Source organism: Aptenodytes patagonicus, chromosome 10 (genome assembly GCF_965638725.1).
Source record: "Aptenodytes patagonicus chromosome 10, bAptPat1.pri.cur, whole genome shotgun sequence".
Classification (NCBI taxonomy): Eukaryota; Metazoa; Chordata; class Aves; order Sphenisciformes; family Spheniscidae; genus Aptenodytes; species Aptenodytes patagonicus.
Genome location: NC_134958.1, coordinates 4867681 through 4893769, shown reverse-complemented (window position 1 = coordinate 4893769; position 26089 = coordinate 4867681). Strand labels below are relative to the sequence as shown.

Genomic DNA, 26089 nt, shown 5'->3' with positions numbered 1-26089 from the left:
TCAAGTATTAAACTGTTCTTATCTCAACCCACGAGTTTTCTTACTTTTGCTCTTCCGATTCTCTCCCCCATCCCACTGTGGGGGGGAGGGTGAGCAAGCGGCTGTGTGATGCTTAGTTGCCAACTGGGGTTAAACCACGACAGTCCTTTTTGGCAGCCAATGTGGGGCTCGAAGGGTTGAGATAACGACAGATCTGACCAGGGCATGTTAAAATAGCTTTGTTATAAGCATTTAATAGTCACTGGTCACAATGTTCTTTTATTTGTTTGCAGGGTTATGTTATGTAAATCCTTGCTTGCAGTATGTATTCCCTGTGGTGCAGTTTATCACTTCTGGGAGATGGAAAGCTGCTGTACAGAGTCCCATGTGACAAGTTGTAGAAACTGCTGAAGGAGAGAGAAGGTGAATCGAGCCAATTTGCAGAAGTAAAGGCCATCCAGCTGGCTTTAGACATTGCTGACCGAGAAAAGTGGCCAGTACTTTATCTCTATACTGACACACGGATGGTGGCAAAGGCCCTGTGGGGGTGGTTGCAGCAATGGAAGCAGAGTAATTGGCAGGGCAGAGGCAAACCCATCTGGGCTGCCACATTGTGGCAAGATATTGCTGCCCGGGTGGAGAACCTGGTTGTAAAAGTCCGTCAGGTAGATGCTCACGTACCTGAGTCGGGCTACTGGAGAACATCAAAACAACCAGCAGGTGGATCAGGCTGCTAAGATTGAAGTGGCTCAGGTGGATCTGGACTGGCAACATAAGGGTGAATTATTTCTAGCTCGGTGGGCTCATGACACCTCAGGTCACCAAGGAAGAGATGCAACATACAGATGGGCTCGTGATCGAGGGGTGGACTTGACCATGGACACTATTGCACAGGTTATCCATGAATGTGAAACCTGCGCTGTAATCAAGCAAGCCAAGCGGTTAAAGCCTCTCTACTATGGACGACGATGGCTGAAATATAAATATGGGGAGGCCTGGCAGATCAATTATATCACACTCTCACAAACCCGCCAAGGCAAGCGCCACATGCTCACCATGGTGGAAGCAACCACCGGATAGCTGGGAACAATATCCCGTGCCCCATGCCACCGCCCGGAACACTATCCTGGGCCTTGAAAAGCAAGTCCTGTGGTGACACGGCACCCCAGAAAGAATTGAGTCAAACAGCAGGACTCATTTCTGAAACAACCTCATAGACACCTGGGCCAAAGAGCACGGCATTGAGTGGGTGTATCACATCCCCTGTCATGCACCAGCCTCCGGGAAAACTGAATGACACAATGGACTGTTAAAGACTGCGCTGAGAGCAATGGGTGGCGGGACGTTCAAACATTGGGATACACATTTAGCAAAAGCCACCTGGTTAAGTCAACACGAGGGGATCTGCCAATTGAGCTGGCCCTGCCCAGTCAAAACTTTTATGTACTGTAGAAGAGGATAAAGTCCCTGTAGTGCACATAAAAAATATGCTGGGAAAGACAGTATGGGTTACTCCTGCCTCGGGCAAAGTCAAACCCATCCGTGGGACTGCTTTTGCTCAAGGACCTCAGTGCACTCGGTGGATAATGCGGAAGGACGGGGAAGTCCGATGTGTACCTCAAGGGGATTTGATTTTGGGTCAGAACAGTCCATGATTTGAACTGTATGATGTTAATTGCTACGTAATATTGTATGCCATTACTACTATAGTTATATGCCATATCAATGGTATTACAATAAGAACCACCCAAATTAATGAAGAATGAACTTAGATGAAACCAAGCAAAAGTGCAGTGGTGATGGAACCACAACTGACTTCAGCATGCAACAATCCACCACCACACACCATCTCCCCTGCCCAAAAAGACTATTATGACAGATGGAACCCAAAGTCATGGACTAAATGAACACAACAGACATTTTAGAGGGATGGCCCATCAACTAAGGGAATGGTATCTGTGTGTATATATTAAAAGACAAGAAAAGCCGTGGTGATTAAGTAATCCAAAGTCATGAACTAAATGAACACAACAGACATTTTAGAGGGATGGCCCATAGACTAAGGGAATGGTATCTGTGTGTATATATTAAAAGACAAGAAAAGCCGTGATGATTAAGTAAAACATGTTGGAAAGTGTGGGACCTGGGCACAACATAGATGGTATAGAATAAGGGGTGGATACTGTCCTGGTTTCAGCTGGGGTAGAGTTAATTTTCTTCCTAGTAGCTGGTATAGTGCTGTGTTTTGGATTTACCAGGAGAATAATGTTGATAACATACCAATGTTTTCACTGTTGCTAAGCAGTATTTATACTAAGTCAAGGACTTTTCAGCTTCCCACACTCTGCCAGTGCAGAGGTGCGCAAGAAGCTGGGAGGGGGCACAGCCAGGACAGCTGACCCAAACTGGCCAAAGGAATATTCCATAATATATGACATCATGCTCAGTATATAAGCTGGGGGGAGTTGGACGGGGGGCCGTGACCACTGCTCGGGGACTGACTGGGCATCGGTCAGCAGGTGGTGAGCGGTTGCATCACTTGTTTGTTTGGGTTCCCCCTGCCCCCCCAGGTTTTTGTTTCTCTCCCTCTCTCTCTCTCGCGTTGTTTTACTTTCCATTACAATTTTGTATTATTATTATTATTTTTCTATTATTTCAAGTATTAAACTATTGTTATATCAACTCACGAGTTCTCTTACTTTTGCTCTTCCGATTCTCTCCCCCATCCCACCGTGGGGGAGGGTGAGCGAGTGGCTGGGTGGTGCTTAGTTGCCCACTGGGGTTAAACCACGACAATGCTACATCCAGGGGTTCACTTCCTGTCAAATACAACACATCTGGAGAAGATGCTTGCATGGTAGCAGGAACCTCCAGTATGTGGTTATGAAATGAACCATATGAAACCTAACACAGATGTTAGGAAATATTAGTTGAACACAAGGAACAGGGGATGAAATCTTTTCATCTTCAGTAAAACAACCTATGTATCAAGCCATGTCTTTGATCATTAAACCTTTGCATAAGTGAGTATAAAGAATAAAAAGGCTGCTCACTAGGACCAAGCAGATTCTTCCTTGTAAGAAACAACCTATAAATAATAACTAAAAACCCCCAAACCCTGAAGAAAAAAAATCTGAAAGAACCCTATACCACAAGTTTTAAAGTGGAAATAGGCAGTCATGATTAACTGTGCATTGCTTATGGCAATAATTTAATTATACAGAGTAAAACTACAGAGCTTTCAGAAAAGCTTCCTTAATTTATTAAATAACCTACAAGCAATTTCCTTATATGGCTGGAGAGAAATCACTGCTGTATGCTTTAAAGCTGGAAGATAAATGGCCTTTGAAACAGAAATCATTGTTACTAACTGGAATAATAAGTGTCTTGCATCACCATTGTTACAGATTCCTTTCATATAAATGTATTGCATTTTCTCCTGAGTGTGGTAAATCATCATCAAATCAGTAAAGGTGTTTATTGAATTTATGTAAATTAACAATGCAGCTTTACAGGGAAATGGGAGAAACGAACAAGAAGGTACTTAGTGCTTTTAGTTTTAAAAATTCTTTAAAATTACATCAGATTTAAAAAAACCCACAACCATATATACTTGAGCTTGTATGTTCCAGGTAAAAATGAAAACCTGTTTTGTCAATATGTAAAGAGACCAGACAATGATCTGGTAAAAAGAGATGAAATACCAAACAGTCTGGCTAAGAGCTCTGACTGTTAATTCTGATCTTAAAATTCTAATGAATTCTTCTGAATATGACAAGTCTTGTGTCACCATTTAGAACTTTTGTATTACTCAACTAATAAGCTTTTCTTTATGGAAAAGCTAGACCCCACTGAGGAGTAGCCTTCAGCAGTAGAGACTACTCACAACTTTTTGGTAGAATTAATTGGTTACAAAACATTTCTTGAAATTTGGTCCAACTCTTAACATTAAAGACATAATTCTCACAATATATTTTTCTCTGCAGGAGGCAGCTCCAGAAGTATTTATTATTTGGCAAGCACGAAGACTATATCCTTTCACTTTTACCGCAGAGTGCTTTGGGGTGGGTTTTTTTTTCCAAACTCTTAATTATTTTTTGAAGTAAACAGACCATATGCTTAATACATTTTGATACTGAAAATGGTCAACTTGGGCATCAGACTAGAGTAAGGTATAATTCAGAATTTTAAAATATTAAGCTTCCAAATAAAGCTAATTCACCAGCTGCTTATGTTCTGAACACTAGGCCCATGCTAAAAGCGACCAGCATGGTTAACTGCCTGAATTAACAAAATCCAACCCTGACAGAATACATCTATTTTTAGTTTACTATATATTTACTATAAATCTCTAAAAATCAGACAATAGACATGAAAAAAATAATTTATATTTTGCTGTAGTTCGTACATTTTCATTCACAAAATCAAAAAAATAAAGAACCAAATAATTTTTAAAGTTTACACTTTCTAAATTCTAAACACTACTTTTGATATTAAAAAAAGACAAATGAAGGACAAAAGCAGCAAAGAACGCTTTTCATACTCTAGAGCAAAGCAAAAAGAGCATAACTCAATGATTAGGATGACTTATCACTTAGAACCTTGTCCATGGAGAAAGTGAAAAATTTGCCAGAGCCATAAAAGAAATAATTTTTAGCACCATAGTTCAAGCAGAGTCCCATAAATAAAACTACAATTATCCACATCACTAGAGAAGTCGTATTACAGAATTTCCACTGTTGGGAAAATATTATAAATAATTCTTGCAATTTATAAAATATGAGACCTTACTGCTGCCTTTGGCAATTCCTGGCAGCGATGCTTACCTGGCAATACTCCAACCTGAAGATAACAGGCTAATGTAATCCCTAGTTTTCTCCTATTCATGCATCTTTTCCCTCCTCACAATTCAAAGTTCACAAAAATCACAGTTTAATTAGAGTGCCTTCATTTTTTTGCACACATAACATACCTAAAACATTCACAGATTTATTTAAGTTTTCTTATTATTAATCACATCAAAACAATTTCAGTGTATTTTGGATAATATAAGGATTCAAGCCTAGAAAATTAAATACTAGTTACATCTTACCCAGAACATTTCCTGCAGGTACTTCTTCAAGATCTTCAAGTTCTCTTCCCATAAGCAAGTAGAGATTCTCCAATGTACAGCAAGTCATATGAGGAACTAATGGCAGATCATCTGTAGCAGAACACTGGGATGACAGCTACAGAGTAAAACAACAAGTGTTGGATATTTATCACTCAGTACTGATAAAAACTTCTTCCTCAAAACCTCCTTGCATTCCAAAGCTAAGAATTACATTGTAGAGCATTTTCATTTCAGAAGTTAGGCATTAAAAACCAATATATACAAAACATTTTTTTCCCCTTCCAAAAATCCAGTCTTGTGGCAAACGAGCAAATGTTACCAAGAAAATAAAAAATAATGCTTTCTTTGGTAATTTTTAGGTGTGTACTACTCCTAGCTTGCTTTTCATTGTCACTGACAAAACATATGTTTTAAAATAAATTCATAAATAATGAACTATGATCACAATCTCAAAACATTTAACAACTTTTTTTTTCCATACTATTATGCACCTTCCTGTTCCCAAAAGCATTGTTTTTTCATTCACAAGTTTTCTTTGACTCCAAGTATGCACATATTGGATTTATTGTTGGCTAATACACTGTACTTAAACTATTTTGGAAATGTTAAAGTTTATAATGAGCTTATGGACACAATCAGCTATTATCACAATTACCTAAATTACTTTGATACTTTTTGGAATTTTTGACTTGAATTTTTTTTATTTTTTGAGTAAGCAATGTGTAAAAAGTTGTCCATCAGTGTTTCAAAAGAATCCCAAGTTATGGCAACAGTTCACTGTCACCTCTTACCTTATGCAAAGACTCAGCAGGATCATATTTTGGTCCTAAAACAAAGATTTTTTGCCCTCTTTGCACCACGCCACTGAACACTCTAGCAAAGGCAATGAAAGACTCCTTGTCGTCTGCTTCCTGTTTCATCGCCTTTGAGGTCACGATCTCTACTTGACCAGTGAGCTGTTGCTCTTCACCTAATCAAAGTTAGAAAAATATATGAAGTATACAAGCAGTTTCTGCCTCATCATCTGAAGAAAAAAAAATAATCAATTGCATATTATTCTATCACATCTGGCAACACATTAAAAGACGGCAAGAATGCCTCATTGTAACTCATAATCCAGTCCTGTTGCTCATACACTGCTTTTGTACCAGTTTATTATTAGGCTGGTTTTGTTTGGTTTTTTTTTTTTTTTTAAATGAAACAGTTACTCTCATAAAAGCTTAAAGGAATTAAAGTTATATTGGCATAAAGCATGCTAGTAACAAGTCCATAAGAAGGTTCTAGCGGTAAGATAAGCAAACCTGAATCTTTCTACCCCATACACAAGGGCAAAAGTCAATCGCCGCACCTTTCTACTTAGAGTGAAAATTATTTAATTTTTCAGCAGAGCACCTCCTTCAAGCATCATCTGTCTTCACTGACTCAAAGTACTGAGACCAAGCATGGTCTCAGGCTATAGGAACAGGTATCCATGGCACTATTACAGCATTTATGAACTATCAGCTTTCTTACAGACCCCTCCTCATTCTTCGTTCAGTTCCATCTATTGAACCGTTTGGACTGGCATCTGGATGATTCTTTGTAAGGTACACAGCCCCTTGACAACACCTAGAAACTACTATTTAACATCCTCTAAGAAAAACAGATAGCAGAGCATTACATACCTTTCGTATCACCAGCGCTCCCAGTTACCTCAGATGAATTTTCACTTGGGGGCTTTTCTGACAGCTCCTTTCCTTGATTTGCTGCCAATTTTTCTGCATGCCTTCGTTTCGCAAGTTCACGCCGATGAGCTATTTCTTCTTGAGTTAAAGGCCTACATTGTATTTTAAAACATTAGTATTTGGAAATGTCATTTATTTTAAAATAAATTAAATCACAATAATTAGAATACTGTATTTGGCATAAGTAAAAACTTATGCAGAATGCCTTTTGTCCCCATGATACTATATATTTTCAGTCAGCTAAAATTAGCAAACTCTTCCTCTACCATGTTTAGGAAGAGGCCATCATGTTAAACTTCTGTTTATTTTGTTAAAATAAGTCAAGTTTCTCCCACTGATGTGTGAATTCTCACTTTTTCAGAAAAGATCCAAGCCAATTTTCAAAATTGCTTTTTACACCATGTCCAGTATGTTACCCTGAGCTAGAATGACAGCTAAGACTAAGCATACAGTGTACTAATCTAAGTTTATCTACACCAAGATAGTTAAAAAAAACCTACCAGACTTTTCTTCCAAATACATAGGGATCAAATACTGTCATTTTAAATTACTTGTGGTATCTTTATTATTTTAAGGTAGTCTTTATGACAAGTGTTCAAATGCAGGGAAAAGTCTTTGCTTGTTATAGCTACCTTTCCGTAAAGTGAGTAACTTCATAAAAGACAAAAGACTTAAAACTGAGACAATAACGAAAAATAATTTTAATATTCTGATGCTATTTCTATCTACTCACTGGTAAACCCTACCTTAAAACAAAGTGCTTTAACGTAAGATTTAAAGTAATAAATCATAGAAAATAATAATAATTAAAGAATGACATTATCACTCTTACATAAGGCAATATAAACAGACTTGTTTTTAAATGCAACTCTTTTCAAGCATTTTAAACAGCGAAGTGAGTTACACATATATGAAATCTAACAGCACTGCCTGAAATTGTCCATTTGATTTTTAAATCTGGCCCTTAGAAACAATCTTCTAATTTAATAAAGTCCAAACAAGGAAATTAATTTCAGATACTAGTCATCTTCTCTTTCCAATTCCTCCTCTGTTTCTATGAATTTCCCATATAAAACAGCTGAACCTGTGATCCTGCTATAATCATTACAGATACTCTTAGGAATAATCTATTCTGTTTAGTAATTTCAGTATTGACAATTTCTCATGTAACGTGCTGTCAGGTGCCTACATTAAAAAAAAAAAAAAATCTTTATCACCGTGGCTTAAAAGCAGGGAAAAATAATTAAGTTATGCAAATATAATTTTTTTCATGGAACTAGAATACTTCCAATTTTTTTTTTCTTTTGCATTGGGAGCAATGGAAATATATATTGCTTTCCAGCATTAATAAATAATTTATTTCCAAAATAATAACCAATGCATTTTTATATTATATGAATATTCTTAATGGAATTCTAACTCGAGAGAAGAAACAGAAGAATTCTATCATAAAACATGCATTTGTACAACACAACTGGACACACTAATCACAAAGTCTTAGATCTTGACTTCAACTCAAGGTGGTGAACATAATCCCACAGAAAAACCCCATCTACATGATGTGTCCTTACACCTGCACTTGCTCATATGATGGAGGCAAGAACAATGGTTCTTGGTATTAAGATGGTTTAGGATTCTTTCAGTCAATTGTACCAAGCACACAGTCTGATCAACAGAGCATTAAAAACAAAAGTGCCCTATGAGTAGTTTTAGCTTGTTTAGTAGCCTTGGACAAGTCACTTCCTCTCCTCACTTTAAATTCCACACTTAAAAAACAGTTCAAGATTTCCTGAATAGCAGTAGTAGTAATGAATGATAAGAGGAAGAAAACAGTGGGAAGCACTACAGCAGTAGAGTAATTTTTCTTTACAGAACAGGCATATAAATATGATCTCTACTGAAAAAAAAAAAGAAAAGACTGAATCACATACATCCCCATACCAACTACTCCACACTCCCAAATAGGGAAACAACCCATCACTTAAGGGTCAAAGTTCTTATGTGTAGCCAGTAGAGACACTTACTGGACACTTACTCTGCCCTTAACTGGATTAATTAGGGGCAGAAAGCCCTGAACAGATTATGTGGCTGAGACCAACTCACTGCCAGTAAGTTGTTGGTTTTTTTTAATATCATAATATGGATGCTTTTCTGCATACAACACATTCTGCAAGAGACTTAATTTAAAAAATGCTTACTGAGACCCTTCATTTTATCAAAATTCTTCTTAGAACTTGAGGAAACCACTTTGAACACAGTTATCGTGCTTACCTTGAATCCAAACGTTCAACTCAAGAGTAAGAAAACCATACATAAATTAAAAATCTCCCTAAAAATTACCTAAGAGAGATCCCCAGGATAAAACGTCAGGATTTGAAGCACAGACTTTCAGAACTCAGAACCTGGGACAGACACATTACATGTCATAAAAAAGGCAAAAGGAAGACAAAATTGCCACTACAAACTTCTCAGCACCTTCTTTTGGTTTTTTTCCTTTTTTCTTTTAAAAAATCATCTCTTAAAGAATCATTGTGACAGAATGAAGAATATGTACCTCTGAAATTTGGGATAGCGTGGTATTTCTGTTTGGTTTGTTTATGTTATTGCAAAAGAGAGTGAGGCTTAACAATACAAAATGCAAAGCAGATGGTGGAGAAGAAAACTTTTCTATGATGATTTTTTTTTCCTGAAGGCAGCTGTTCAAAGCTATTTAAGGGTTTGGAATGTCTGAAAAATTCCCAGAGGAGAGAGATTGATAGGGAAAGTACAGATGAGACAGCCAAGGGTGTCATAAATGCAGTCTATATATGATGGCAAGTATACACATGAGGACATATGTATGCATTCCAACACATTTTATTGTCCAAAAATACTTTTCATTTGTGTAAATAATCCTTAAAGTAAAAGAAAAAAGTTTGTTTGCTTTTTTCCCCTTTACATAGTATTTTTAAGAGTATCAGTATATTTAGGTGTCAGATAGCCCTAATCACAAATACCTTAAAATTCTGAATGCACCGGTGTAAGTTGCAATACATTTAAGCACAGTTAATTATATTCTCAAATTATATTCTCAATTTGGTAAGAAGCAGATTGAGCGTGGGTGGGACTTTAGCTAGTAGGTACAACCTAGACTTCCATCCTGGTTTCTGTCAGCATCAATTTCTGTAAAATTAGTCACTCCCAGTAGTATCATTAGAAACCACAAAAAGATAATGTTGTCAAATAAATCCTTATATAGAATTGTAACACACTCAAGCAGAACACAGAACACAATTAATGCACGTAAGGCACTGGATCTGCAACAAAACCGGTTTAAATTACACCCTGATTTATTCAAATTTCTCCAGTTCGCAAAACCAATCAGAAGGGAAATCAATTTTGAACAAATGCTGCCCAAACCAGAAGAAAGATTCTCTCTTCTTCTTCCCAACCATATTTCTTCCCTCCCCTTTTTTCACTCCATGAGAAAGGATCTACAGCCTCGTAATATTGGCAGAAAAAAATGGGACCATGCAGTCACACAAAACACAGTAAATGAAAATTCTGGAGCAGAAAGAAAAAGGGAGATTCCCTACCTCCAGAGAGATGCTACAGCATCCAGACACCATACATGTGAACGAGGCACAAGTAACAGAGCTGACACAGATGGGTAAACACATTATTAACTCATCTTAACCTCAACCACGTGGTAAACAAATGCTATGGAAATAATAATGTGGAAAAGAGTATAATATACATACTATTACCATTCAGTAGATTGTTGATTAAATGAATCGGATTTCAGGTAATGTAAGCAAGCTACTGCCGACTTCTTTATTCCCACATTCTCCCGGGATAACTCATTTAGTTCAAACTGAACGACAACTAAACTACTTCATGCAATCAATCCTCTGAATATGATAGCTTTTCTACCCTTCTGTGTTATCAAAGGGAGACTTCATTCCAAAACCTTTCAAAAATTCAGTGACTAATCAAGCCAAAAAACCCAAACATAAATTCCCCTCTGATTATTAAAGAGTTATGTTTATTTTTTTAACCTTTTAACCTTCAGACCATTTTAAAAAGGAAACACCACAGTCAGAACATCAACTAATTTCCAAAAGACTGACACTACCATCAACAAGTGTCTGTGATGCATCTCCCATGCCATGAACAATGTTTTTGAAGTGGCTGAAAATGCTTTCTCTCCATACGGTTTTTACCAGTTTAAATTCCATGAGCTCATGGACACGTGCTTGACTTCATGAAACTAAGGGGATAATTTCTGTTAACATCTTTAAATCCAAGTAATTTATAGAGAATATTCTGGATTACTCTTCATGACTCTGCTCTTCAGAATTAAGTTCTAGTTAAATCATTGGCTGCTGTTCTGCTCACCTTCTGGCACTCAAAGACTTCTGACAACGGCATCCCTAAGGACAGCTCTCTCAAGCACAGCTTGTTTGCTACAATCCAGCACAGAGTATGTCCAGCGGTCTTCCTAATCCTTCTGAAATTCATTAATTTCTGGACTAAACTGTGTAATGTCTATAGAACTATTTCCATTCACAAACTAATGTACACCTACTAAGATTATTTCCTATCTTTTCTGTTGCAACTGAAAGCACTAGGCAATTCACAGTAGAAATAAACGTGTATACACAAAATGAACAACTGAAAATTATCCAAACCAGAATTTACATAAAATTTCACACAACAATCTTACAGGGCTCCTGCAAAGGGGAATTACTCGGTAACTGTTTCATATTGTATTGTATTATATAGCAATTATCATTCATTCTGAGATACATAATGAAACTAAGATATCAATATCAAGCTGTCATACGCTGACTTGAAAAACACTCTTGACTGATATACTGACTTTTGATTTCCCTCACATACTAAACGTGCAATAAAGAAGAAGAAACTTGAAGCAAAACTCTTTCAGAATGTTACAAGCTTTTCTCTCTTAAGCTTACAATTACACAAACTAAATTATGTCCAGAGATTCAAATTTCATCCATTACCACATATACCTCTCTTAGATCAGTTCCAAAGGTCTTAGCCGGATTCAAGTGTACACTGTTACAATGAAATTTATTTCACAATAACCGTTAAGTAGGGTTTTTAATTTTTAAAAGCCTATATTACTTTATTAATTATATAACTGGGTGCCATCCTCAGATGTTAACCTGTAAATCTGACAGGCTGTTCAGACGACTCAGGCCATATTAATTTCTAATGCACCAACTACAATTTAGAACAAACTATTAATGCACACAGAAGATGATGGGTTCAGATCACACTGAAGTCACTGAAAGTCATATTGCCTTTAAACATAAAAATTAATCTACTTGCAAGAAGATAGGAATTTCTTACAGAGCTTGGAGCTTTATAAATATTCTCTTCTTTTGATCAAGACAATGTAATGTCTTTTTAGCTGAAGGCTGGGCAAAAATCACAGGATTTACATTTTTTCCAATACAGTTTTTAGGAAACATTAGAAAAGAAAGAGATGAAGTACACTACAATCTGTTGGTGTAAGACATGCAAACAAGCTACCTTGTACCACAAAACAAAGAAACAACTACCATCATCATTTCATGCAGAACTGTATGGGAAAGTGCCTATTTCCTGATGACACCTAAGAAAAAAAAAAAATCCTGATTTCAAGCTGACTGAGGAGAAAGAGGTACTTTTCATATTATCCAGAGGAAAATGGTAAGGGTATTTATGTTTTATATCCCCTAGTGCAGTCATGAAATATAATTTTAGTACATCAGATGATTTGGTCAACAGACTTTTCTTTATTACCATTGAAAAGTAGAAATGGAATTTCTTTAGTGTCCTCTCTTTATCTACATTATTCAGCAGGACTGTAAGAATGATGGACTTGAAGTAACATAAAAGGTTTGCCTCCTATTGCTGACATTGCATCACATCACTGTGACAGTTATACATAAAAGCTCTACAAAGTTAGTAGAGGATTTCAGCATAACAAACATCTGATATCCAATTTACATTTCCTCAGTATTTTATATTAAATACACATAGCGACAGCTAAAACTACTTGAAAACGATCATAACTAATTACTAAATATATCTCTTTTACACTGGGTTGATAAAGACAGAATTCTGAACCTCAGGAAGAGCAAACTGGAACATTTATACTCCGTACCTAAACGCCAAGCTCTGCTTTTATTTATACACCTACACTCAACCATTCTGTTTTAGACCGCAGTTCAATGTAAAACACTAGTAGAAAGGAGAGAAAGAAACAGCAAATGCTGAATGAACACCTAATTCTGCACATAGCAATACTTAAGAATAAATAACCACAGGCATCATCAAATAACCATGGCCTCATTACATAAAGCAAGTAGCTCCAAAAAGAAGCCAACATGACCCTATTTCCTACTGGTTTTGATTTTAGATATTTTAATATCTAAAGTGAAGAAGATCACAGTCTCTTATCAAGGGTCCTAATGTGTTGTCTACTCTGCACAACCACCGATTTTCAGAAAATTTACACCTTTCTCTGATTTGGTTGGAATCAGCAAATAATTTCAGAAGTTCAGACAGAAGAAACTGGAAGACAAAACATATTTGCACAATTCTCGTTTCTTTAGAAAACCTGTTAAAAACTCAGGGACATACTGGTACTATATAAAAGTCAAATTTTAAATCTTTCCAAAGAAAGATAAACATAAGCTGCCAACCTGTTGTAACCTGACCACAAATTATTTTCCCATGTGTTCTATTGTTGTAACAGCTGACAAACTTTGTTATTTAAACAGTAAAATCAAAAACATAGCAAGTTTTATTACAGAATCTATTAATTTTTAAAGTCACCTTCTAGGAGATATTAGTTGCCAACACCAGTCTCAAAGGAGGTTGCTTTAATTAAAAATCCAACCTTCATTATCATTTACTGTACACCCTGGACTTAGAAGAGCTTTTTGCTTTTCCCAACCTATGCTTAAAAAGTATTACAAGCAGATGGGAGAAATAAGGCAAACTAAAAACTGCAAAGTCAATTTGCAGCTTCTAAGAAATTTACAAAAGGTAACATTTTTTTCCTCTGGAAGAAGAGTATAAGTCTTGCCAAAAACAAAAATAAAAACAAACTAGAGAAAAATCTCAGATTTTTTACATGCTTTAACACGCTTAAAAATACTCCCTCCCCCAGCCCCCCCAAAGGATGCAAATAACCTAGCAGATAGGTCCAGCAGTCAAACATCAGAATACACAAGAACAGTTATGGCTTCTCAAAATTAACATGGAAATGGAACTTATAACATGTATTAATGTTCTTAAATAGTTAAATATGAAACCACTGTTACTCGACACAGTGTACGTATTCTTTGTTCCTCCCTATGTTCAGGCATTCTTATGGAGCATCCTCATGGAATGCCAGTTTAAATATTGGATCTCACACACTCCACACAGCCATCACTCAGTTCTGTTAAGCACAATCCTCACTGTGTAACTGTAGATATCACACAGTGGCCAATATAATTCAAAACATGTGCTTAGGAAACACATTTACACAATGCTGTGTTTTTAAAACACTTATATTTTGTTTCACGGAGATAGCTTTCCTTCCTCTCCAAAACTAACCTCCTTTTCCGATTTCTTCAAGAACTGCTTACCTGTAGAATCTTAACAATTCAAATATTGAGAAATACACATTTAGCTATATTACTCTTTTTCAAAAAATGAAATCCAACTGTCACTTCAAAACAAAATTGTTAATACTACCTAATCAGCAAAATTACATGGTGCTGATAATGACTAGTTATCTCAAAGAAAAACAGTCACGTGATTTCATTTTACTACTAGCCAATTAGTAACCAATTGAATAGTTTAATATTAAGGCCAGCAAGAAATACTTTTCACACAAACTACGGAGCAAGACACTACAATTCTCAATTTACTGAATAAACAGGGAGAAAGGACATATTGTCTACAGTCATCACTAATATGCCTCAAGTCTCCCAGAAAGAATTCCAGGACAGTCCTCGCCCTCCTGCAATATTATCTCAGAAAGCCTAATTTATCTAAATTTTGTTTGGATTTTTGGACCAGCTCTGCATTACTTGGACTATGAGTCAACTGCAATCCTCCACTCAACTCAGTACACATCTTGAGGTTTTTCAAACCCGACTGATAAACGGAATTACAGATTTGTTACGCAATATGTATCAGAGTGCAAAAATGCAATCGTATTTGCATTCTCAAAAACAATAAAATTGAGAGCAGCACATTTTTTTAATCTAAGGATAAAATACAACCAACAAGTCACAATGCATAAGCTTCTGCACTGAATGCATCATTGGCCAAAAAAAAAAAAAAGTGGAGCTGGTCATACACATATTATGAACTGCAATACACAGCAAATTTCTTCAAAATATTCTTTTGTCCGTTTGGGGAACTTTTTCTCTCTTTTAAAAGAATAAAAGTTTAAAACATGGCATATAACCACACATGTGAAACAGCTCCCTTCCTGAAGGGGGATGACTAAGAAGAATAGAAAAAACCCCATCAAAAAAAAAAAAAAAGATTAATGTTGGAGGAGGCATGCAGGGAGAGTTTATCCATGAGGCAGAATGCTCACAAGCAAATGACATAAAATGAAAAAAAACCAAAAACAAAAAAACCCAGGACTTGCAGTAGCTAGCTTTTCGGTTTTTAAAATTTTGACTAAAATCTTGAAAATATGTCCAAGACTTTCTGTGTCCAGTATATGTAAAAGCCACCTTTGCCTCTATGTTACATCCTCATCACGTCAAAGAATCTCAATCCTTCCAACAAAAAAAAAGAACAGGTCATTATCAGTGACAGAACAGCCAGAAAACGATGGCCTCAGTGTAGTCTTCTCTGATAACTAGAGTATATATCCAGGAAAGCAGACAAAGCAGGAATGGCACTGCTGTGCTACACCAGTACCTGAGCACAAACTCGTTTCAGATACATTTAAGGACAGAACTCAAAGCAAAACTGCACCATCTAGTGTCTGGTAAATCCATAAGTGCAATGCATCTTCTCCCTGAATTCAAACTTAGTGCAAGAAAGATTTTTGGTGGAAGATTCATAGATAAGCGTGGTAAGAAAAAACTGAAGTAAATCTAGGAAGTGTGTGAAAAACCCAAGATAGTAGTAAAGCTTTCAAATATTACTACAGCAACGCTACCATTTTTTGCACAAAGATTTAACAATCACAACCAGTCTAATTTAGTAGAAAGATTAGTATTTTCTGTATTACTTCACTGTACGGTGACAATCCCAGAAAAACATAAAATGGCCAGTTAATACAAAAGTTGACTACTGAAAATGCTCCAGAGGCTTAGAGGGATGAAAGGTTTAGATGAACCCCATTCTTATAAACTCATCAGAAAAGTACATTTTTTCTTCTGTAAAAAAGCAGATGGCTTCAGCTAAAAGTAGTCCACTTAAGGATGTCAGGGAGATGAAATCAAGAAGGATCTACCCCTCAAAGAAAATAAGATGGTCATTAAACAATAAAAAGCTGTAACAAAAAAAATCTTCCAAATGTCCCAGAAGAAAATCTTTTGAAGTGCATTAATGCCTTTCACTTCACTGCAAAAAGTTAGTCAAGGTTTAGACTACTTTAATTAACCCATTTTATTTTGCACTTGCAATGGACTGGATGATCGCCTAGCTATTATGCCAGATTTGATGGGAAGTGTTTCTTGGTGCAAACGCAAGCTGTTATGATCACATCAACACAACCTTTCTGAAAAACTAAGAAAGCATTACAACTCAATCGTATTTTCAACCAAACATCCTGAAACAGCATACAATGTATGCATTAGGATGATATATTTGGACAAAAGTACTGTTCTCCAACAAATGTGGTTTTTACTCCTCAACAAATTTGTTAAATCTTCTAAAACTAGTAAGATTAAACAAATCATCTCTTGAACTCATTCAAAAAATCTCTACTCGCTGAAAAGATTTTATTGCATCTCAAGAATTCGTGAATTATTTTCGCAGGTCTAAAACAATTTATCCACGCTTGCAACGTAACTTTTTTTCCTAAAAGTATCTAATATAGATCAGAAAGTTAAATGTTACATTTTCATACCTTGGTTTATTGTGTGGTAATGCCTTTGCATCAACAGCAAACATTTTGGAAACAAAGATGATAACCGGGGCTGCTCCTTCACTACTGCATTTCATAAAAGCTGAAGAAACATAAAAAGGAAGTGAGTTGCACAATTTTTTCCGAACAGTATGGACAAAACAATGGCTTTCCATGCATTTTATAGGAATTACTGTTTATTTCCTATTTCAGTGGATAATATGCTAAAGAAAAATTAACAGGAAAAGTAGAAAATTACTCTAGCCTAATCATTTGATAACACTGCCCATATCTTCAAGTCTGTTTCACAATAAAAAGCGCAAAATTGTAAAAATCGAACTCTTCATAACAAACTACATATACTCCAACTAAACATATTGTTTTGATATTTAAAGTTCAGTTCATAGGCTGGTTTAGATTAGAATGAAAAACAGAGAACAGCTTAGCATTAAGACCAAGCTATTTATTCAGTACCTCAAAGTATTCTCCCTCCTTTCAAACTAAAGGAGAAAGTCCTGCAAATGTCCAGACGCTCATGTCTTCACAAGATCGTAACAACTTAACCGCAAGAATGGATATTCCTCAAAGGATGAAAGATTCACACAAAACTCATTCAATACTTAGGAAATTCCCATGAACTATTTTTTTCATCTAACTTGGAACACATTATCAAATCCAAAACAGACACTATACCATTCAAAACTTTTAACAACATAGAAAATAAATCGTCTTCTCCTACACTTCCCCCTTTTATCTGATGTATGAAAAGACCATATTGTAAAATGCTTCGGCAAACAAAGTGCAATACTACTACTAAAAATTAGCAAGATATTAATTAAACATGAAGTACACTATTTTTTCATAACCAAGAGCGGTAAGATCCAAGTGTACAGAGGCAAATTTCTTCTAATTAACTTATACTGAGACAGTATTGAATGCTGTTTGGAGAATACAACATTTTTAAACGTTCAGTAAAGGATGAAAATATCAGTTGCCTCACACTTGGGAAACAATTCCTACAGCCTGTCAATTGAACATTCACATCTCATCTTAAATTGACATTTGATACCTCATCATTTTAGGACGAGAGGGAATGGCCTCAAGTTGTGCCAGGGGAGGTTTAGATTGGACGTGAGGAAAAATTTCTTTACTGAAAGAGTGGTGAAACATTGGAACAGGCTGCCCAGGGAAGTGGTTGAGTCCCCATCCCTGGAGGTATTTAAAAGACGAGTAGATGAGGCACTTAGGGACATGGTTTAGTGGGCATGGTGGTGTTGGGTCGATGGTTGGACTCGATGATCTTAGAGGTCTTTTCCAACCTCAATGATTCTATGATCCCTTTAGATTTCTTGAAGCTCTCTTCAAAACATTGTTCTATAAACACCTTCCACTACACATACAAAGTTAAGCAATGTTTTTAACTGTTACTAGCTTAAGCATGGTATCTTCTTGTAAATTTACTAAACTACCTCTTGAAATATCAGAGAACATTTACTACCTTACAACAAAATGGTATTCTGCTATATTCTGTTCAGTTAGAAAGAATGTTTGCAGAACAACAAAATCATACATATAAGGCCTATTTGTCCCCTACAAACCTATCTGAAAAGATCATTTGGGAACGTTCTTTTTCAGACTACCAAATCTGGGGGAAAAACATCACTTGCTTTTATACAGAACTTCCTACCTCACAGAAGAGATTACCCCATACACATGTAGAAATATGAGCTTTGCTCACCACTGAGCATTACATCCATATCATCGGTTTCAACTTTGATTTTCAATTCCGCTAAATACTTAATTCAGCTTCATCAGTTCTCATCTGTCTTTCAGGAAAAGAACTCAGTAGAAGTTCTCCTTTCCAAGGCATCACAATTGTTACAAAGGACATACATGAACACAGAGTTTATGTTTATAAATAATTCAAAGACAGAAAAAGCAATATGAGCATCTTACAAGCTCTCCTGCATCCTGTACACCAAGTCTATTTTCATTACTGCCTATATACAGTTCTTTCACTGCCTATAGAAAAGTTAAATCATTGAACGTGGTCATTCCAGCCCCTATTACAATTTTATAGCACAGGACTTGGTGACTATGAAACTTCCTCTTGCTTGCTTTTACATATAGACATCCCAATGATCAACACAACAGCATCTGAATATAGCACTAAACCCTTCCTGAGGAGGAACTCTTAGTTAAAGCTGGAAACTCTGCCAGAACTGGACATGAAATCGTGATCTCAATGAAGTCGATGGCAAAACTTAAACTAACTTCAAAATATCAGGATTTCATATCTTCATTTAACACTCTGGGTAACAAGATAGATTTGTTGCTCTGGAAGTCTTTTGGCTCTCATTTTTATTTGCTAATCTTTTATCATTCTGGAATATTATGAAATAACTAAGAAATCAAGTTATACCTTGAGCTATGGAAATGTTGAAGAAATTAATGACAATGTTTGTAGTAACAGCTAAGCTACATCTTACTAATTTCTTTTCAGTACACAAACTACTTAGCAATGAATTCAACAAAAAATGTTTTTTATTTTAAATTACCAAAAGCTGGGCCTAGTTAATCAATACACTTGTAAAAAATGGAATCCAAATTCAAACCCCTACTGGCTAAAAATTAATCATTTTAATATAGAAGTTGGTAAAATATTCAATTCTCAATTACATGATAACGTCTACTGTTTAGAACTAAAACCAAATATTAACCTCATATCCTTCCAAAATCCCCACTTTCAGAGTCTTAGGCTTTACATCACCTGCAGCTTGAGTTGCCTAAAAACCATGAATATATGGGATTGAAGAAAAACGTATGGCCATAAAAATAAGACATAATACTATGGCACGTCACTGACAAACATCAACAAAGCTACTACAAGTAAAATAATTATAAGTCTAAGTAGAGATTACTACGCATCTTATGAACCAAAGACAAACAAAACCACCAAGATAGAAATAACCTTCATGTTAATGGGAGAACACCTACTCACCACTTTTCAGTTCCTGAGTTTCTGGTGGCAAAGAATCAAACGTTCGAGCTCCAACACACATCAGCTTTTCCACTCTCTCTGCAGTGATGTCAAGAGGACTGGGAAGTTTATTACACACCATGGCTAAAACACATTGCTAAGGATATATATTTATATATTTTTATTTCCTTACTGAATGCAAATAAAAGGAAGACAAATGCTTTCAATGTTTGTCTCTTTAAATCAATCTCACGCGCTAACTGCCAGCAACAACAGATAGCTAAAATCCAGCTCTGTCTGTTACAGTGCACACAGCTCCCTCTCAAGTCAGCAACAATTTCTGGCATTTATCCAAGGGCAGAACGGACAGTTAAGTAGGGGTGGCTCACCCTATGTACAATTGGGAAACGAAGAATAGCACAATTGGGGCAAGATTTGAGAACTAATTAGTATTTATACATCAATAAATTGTGCATGCCTGCTATACTATAATGTGTATTATATTATAAATGATGAGAAGATGGTCTACACAGCAGACAAACAGCAAAGGCTGATCTTGGATTAAGAATGCATATGCCTAAAACATTGCAACAGATACTTACAGAGGCTCATGGACAGGAGAGCTAAGATACTATTATAACAAGGAGATTGGTTTATCCTTCAGGAAAAACACTAAAATTTGTATATAAAACTACATAACAAAAGTGTATTGTTAAACTACCTCCAGTTTCATAACTTACTTTCCTAAAAAAAGGATGTGTGCAAAAGCACAAAGTTGGTAGAAACGTAAGACTAATTGTAGATATGTAACTTAGTATTACAAGTGAGAAAATAGGTCCAGCTAGCATAGGCACAGATGTGAAAAAAGAACAAATCATACCAAGTCACACATTGAAATATGTGAGCACTCTTTGAAGTCTGAGAACTACCACTAGAACAGAAAGTAGTATCTTCCTTAAGGATACAGAGGACTGCATCAGATATCGGTAGCCACTGGCTACAAATGGCATTAAGATGAACTTTAGGGTCTGCATGCCGTGACTCCCGTGCACCAATTTTCAATCCCAAAGAGGTAACTATCTTTTCAATTTTTTCTTTGTCTCTGTAAGGAAAATAATAAATAGATAAAAAAACCACAGTAGCAATACATAACAAGCGTCTACAACATTTCTTGTTTGAGTATTTAAAAAATCACCATAGCACATTGAAAGAGATTCCATGAAAACTTTATAGATCTCCTCACCTTTTCATAACAGCTTCATACAGACTCCATATGTTGTCCAGCACCAACTGCACGAACAAAGGTTTCTTTCCTTTTGACTGGCAGAACAGAAACATACAGGTAATTACCAGCAATTCCTCACTTTCACAATAGGCTTAAGACTGCACTTTTAACTGACCATTTTCCTAAATAGCATGTAAAACCTTTATTCAAACTCAAGACAGTTACCTGTTTCTACACAAGATCACTACTTCAACAGTCTGTCTTACAAGGATGGTATAAGGCACAAAATAAACATGAAATTGAAAAGTGAAGGACAAGGGTTTCAGTTTCAGAAAAAGAGCCTGACAAACACAGAACATGTCTACCTTGAGCCTGGTTATCACCCTTTTTATAACTATTAATCCTCACAAAACACAAAAAAAAGTCATCATTAAATGAAAACAGGGAAACTCCCTTCTCCCCTCTTAACTCTTAGTGGTGGAAACGCTTAATATAAGAGAACCATAGTTTTCAGGCCAGGGTTTTGGTAGAGCATTCAATGGGATCTCACTAAGGCAAAAAAGATTTTCTAAATCCTAAACTAAATGTGAATATCCTAAATCCTTAGCTGTTGAAGGACTCTTCAAATAAGACAGAGACCTACTCACTACTCTGGTTTCTACATTGTTAGTCTTCCATTCACCTTGTGTGTTTCGCTCTATGCTGAATCCTTGAAGCTGGAATGGCCCTTATTTTGTGAACAGAGACATTTAAGAGCAACTGTGAGCACTGTTAGATGAGATTTCCTCCATGTAGCTTTTGAATGGTCAATTCTGGAACGTTCTCTTCTCCAAGGGCTGATGCAAGGCTATCCTAGCGAATTTATACTTCCACTAATGTTGAGTGAAAAGGTACTGAGGTCAATTTTCAGAATACACCATGAGGAACAGAATAAAAAAACCCAAAACAAAATAGAAACCAGGTAATATTTCTGACAACCTCCCTACCTGATCGCCTTTCATTATCTTCTTTGCTTTTGTATTTAGATAATAATCTCCCCATAAAGTCTTCAGAAGTACTGCAGCCTTGATTCCAATCTTTTGGCTGTACAGTTTGGCAAAATGCTCAATGCTGAAAGGAAACAAAATGCATCTTGATAAACGTGTCATGCTGTTTACATGTGCATATCAGCCTAAGCAATGGACAGCTTACATGAAAATACACACAAATCTCAAATCCTTGTTTTACTCCCATTTTTCCAATTGCCTTCACTTTAGCTCACACTGTGTAACATTTACACCTGCAAAAATATTTAGCCATAACGGCTCAAAAATGTCAGCAGTATTTGTATGTTTTTGTTTTGTTTCAAGTCAGCTTCAAGGCTGAACCTGTTGATTTGAAGTAAGTATTTGTGTACTTACCCCCCCCAGTAAAAACTCAAAAGCATAACACAAAAGTTCTAAATATTTATGTTATGACTCTCAAATTTATTCTGCAAAAGATGTCCAACACATTTTACTATGGTCTGTGACCAGAACGGTACAAGTTAAAAATCAAGTACTCTTTTGAGCCACACTGGAGCCATCAGATGGTGGTAATTATTTTTTAAATTTACTACTTAGGGCACTTGTTGTTTCAATCATTGCTTTAATAATGAGTAAAACCCAGAAAATAATATAAAAACTGTAATGACAAAATTGTGTTATAAAGCCAATTGTGTTGTTCAGTAGCCTCCATGAGTTAATAAAAGCAGGCTACTTACGACTTACAGAGGGTGTCCTGAACATTCTATGGTTTCCTTGCTGAAAATGTTCAGTGAGCAGTAACAGAAAAAATTTCCACATATTTGCTCCTTGTGCACACAGAAACAAAAATACACGTTTATAATCGGAACAATCCTATTTACAGAACAATGATATTTGATAATCTGTTCTTTGAAATCCAGATTTCTCAGATTTCTACACACCTAAAAAAAGACCTGCCCATGTCAGCAAGACGTAAGCTATGAGTTCTGAACTAAGACCAAAAGGGAGATTTTTTCCCAGAAACTACCCCAAACTCTGAACAGGGGGAGAACCTTCAAGATTCTTGTGCCAGCAGCTCCTGCATATGTATTTACGGCATTCTTTCAACACTTGAGGATTATGAGAAAAGCATATTTACTAATTGCACTGGATGAGGCCGGCACTGCCTAACGGCTTAATTTTTTCTGCCATGACAAGTTGTAATACCTTTAGGAACAGAACCCACAACCATGTAACAGCAGTCAAGGCTTGCCCTGATTAAGAAAATGCTCCACTGATCCGTATTTCACCAGATTGTAATGCTGGCAGTCCAGAAGTACCTCCTGAAACTAATTACGGAAAATGTTCCTTTTTCCCTCCCATTGTATCATTTATCAGAACCAGGGCCTGCCAGTTCATCATAAGAAACAAAGCAGTATCAGAAAGCCAACAATCTTCATTCAGCTTCAACAAATACATTGAAACATTTTCAAGATGTGAGGGGAAAAATGGAGAATTAGGACAGGTACAAATAAGAAACCTAGCAGATAGGAGCCCTGTTATTTGTCCAAGCTGTAGGCACATTTTGTGGGATAGAGAATAGATTAACACAAATTAGTTTACTGTACAATGTATAAACAGTCTGATCCAGACCCAGCAGCAGAATACTAACACCCCTTGCTTAAGTTAGATGCATGTTTTTGGCTGAGATACAATCTTGTACATGGATAGTTCAATTAATATAATCTTTGAAAAGTTTCAATATATAAAGCAGAAGGGGATTAAAATTTGGGGAATCTTCGCAAACATGGTTTTTCGTCTCATATTCAATAAAAAGCATTGAAGTTTGTTAAGTTCATCTTGTGTCGGTATAGTATTGGCAAAGAATAAACAGAAAGCCTATCAATCCTCTCTAGTATACCAATATAACAATCACAAAAATAAGAACAGGTCATACGTGGCCCATTTCTTCCCTCCATTTGAAGCTAAATTACAACCAATATTTAGATTTCAGCCTTATAGAAACTCTGCAAGTAAGGTTCAAGCCACTTGACAAACATTTCAAGTGGCAGGTACATAGCAAATACAGAGAAATGGCTAAAGCTTGACCAGTTATCATTCCACTTCACATTATCCTAGCATATATCGTTAATCATCTATCACACATTCCACTCTGCAGAAATATCAGTTACTAACATATACCAACTGCTAAAAGCTTTAGGGGAAAAAATAATAACAATGAAAAAATTAACACAAGGTATTATCTTTGAAAACAGCAAATTAGAGACTCTCAAGCCCTAGGCACTGTTTTAGAGAAATTTTCTTCTCCACCTCTCTGTATATACACCAATGTTATTACAAAAGAGACACATAACCTGGAAGTACATCAGTAAACTCCTGTGTCAAACAGTTCAAATTTAAGTATTCTTTGCTAAAATTCTGAGCTGGAAAAACAAATGAACTTTCTGCCACATTTGTACGAAATTTAATTCTCTCCGCAGAGAAATTATCAGAGGAAAAGAGATCATGAAAGGAAGATAACTATCTGAATTCTCACTTTTACAAAAATAACCATTATATTCACCTAACATTTAAGAACAACATGCTTGCTTTCTCATTTACAGAGGTGATCATAGGGTGTTTATGACCACAGGCTTGTATCAGAATGGAGTTCTGTAACCTATAAAATCTTAATAGTTGATGATTTACTTGCAAATATCAAGTAGCTTGAGCTAAAGAAATAGCGTCTAAATTGCTTTTGAGCTTATAATTCTACTTATTCTAAAAAAGTACCCCACTAATTCATTTTCTTTAAGAAACATTTTTCTTAATGTTTAGCATTCCCTGACAGCATATTTAGAATACTAATACTAAACCTAGGCCACCTTTGAACTTCCCAAAACAAAAACTTAGCTTTTTGTTTTCATTTATTCCCTTCCACAGGCTTTGTCAGTATCCAAAACAAAACTAAGTTGCAAATTGCCCAATCTTTTTCCATACAGGACAAAAATAGCAGAGAGCTATAAATCATTTCAACACCTGCTAAAGAAAATGTTCTTATTCTGACTCCGAACTTGAACAAGTTCGTAACAGTTGCATCCCAAATACTCTGTATAACAACAGTTTACTACCATAATCCATTTTTTCCATGTCATTTCAATGAAAAGTTACAAGTCAGGAAAGCTAAAGCCTACAGAAATCAAAATACTGTTTCCCTGCACACCATAAAACAGAAGAGTGACTGTGGGCACCATATGGGAATGGAGGACTTTAGATAAGATGTGTGTTAATGTGCAGATCACCAAAGCTATCAGAAAACCCCCTCTAGCCTTCAGAAATTAAAAGGTCTCCCCTCACACCCATCCTCCATGAAAACATCTCTTTCAGACTAAAGAATATTCCAACATGTCAGAACTTGAATATTTGTTTTCGATTTCCTTTACACCACTTACACTCCAGTTTTTCTTTTTATAAATTATTATTATTCATGGCAGATAATTAAACTAAAATAACCCATTTTATTTTCCCTTTCCTCTGCAGCGATAAGAAATATTTGTGTTAGACTACAAACTATGCATGGAACCTTATTTAAGACCTTGACTTTGACTTAAAAATCCTGGAGCTGATTTTTTTTTAAAGGTTTTGCAATATTAAAGATGTGCACTGTATTACTGTAGCGTGTATCTTTTTAATTATATTTTCATGATGAAGACAACGACTCCACCTTGTGGCAAGCAATCAGAATGTGTGTAATCTTTACACTAGCCTGCTGCGCTTTGAAACTAATTACTAAGAACAGGACTGAAAAACAGAACCGATCACCAACTCAAATACAGTAATCCAAAAATTTTCTAAAATTGTTCTATCCCCAAATTCTTACGCTTAATTAAACATCTCTGCAATGCTCTTTAGCGACTGCTGAAACAGAAATATAAAGATAGTAGGTAACAAGAGATAAGAAATGCACCTGAATGAAGAACAGAAAAAAGCTAGATTAAGAC

General features: G+C 36.0%; 1 protein-coding gene across 4 annotated transcripts in view; it reads right to left on the bottom strand.

Annotated features, from left to right (window-relative positions):
- The window catches only part of EFL1 (elongation factor like GTPase 1), a 103236-nt gene that overhangs the window by 71165 nt on the left and 5982 nt on the right, over positions 1–26089 (bottom strand). For all 4 annotated transcript variants that reach the window (XM_076347893.1, XM_076347891.1, XM_076347894.1 and 1 more), the window contains exons 8-15: positions 22092–22215; positions 21124–21200; positions 20846–20982; positions 19902–20024; positions 16904–17003; positions 6757–6908; positions 5884–6062; positions 5072–5207 (exon numbers count right to left, since the gene is read on the bottom strand). In XM_076347893.1, the coding sequence (XP_076204008.1) occupies positions 5072–5207; positions 5884–6062; positions 6757–6908; positions 16904–17003; positions 19902–20024; positions 20846–20982; positions 21124–21200; positions 22092–22215 (1028 nt within the window). The remainder of the gene's footprint in view (positions 1–5071; positions 5208–5883; positions 6063–6756; positions 6909–16903; positions 17004–19901; positions 20025–20845; positions 20983–21123; positions 21201–22091; positions 22216–26089) is intronic.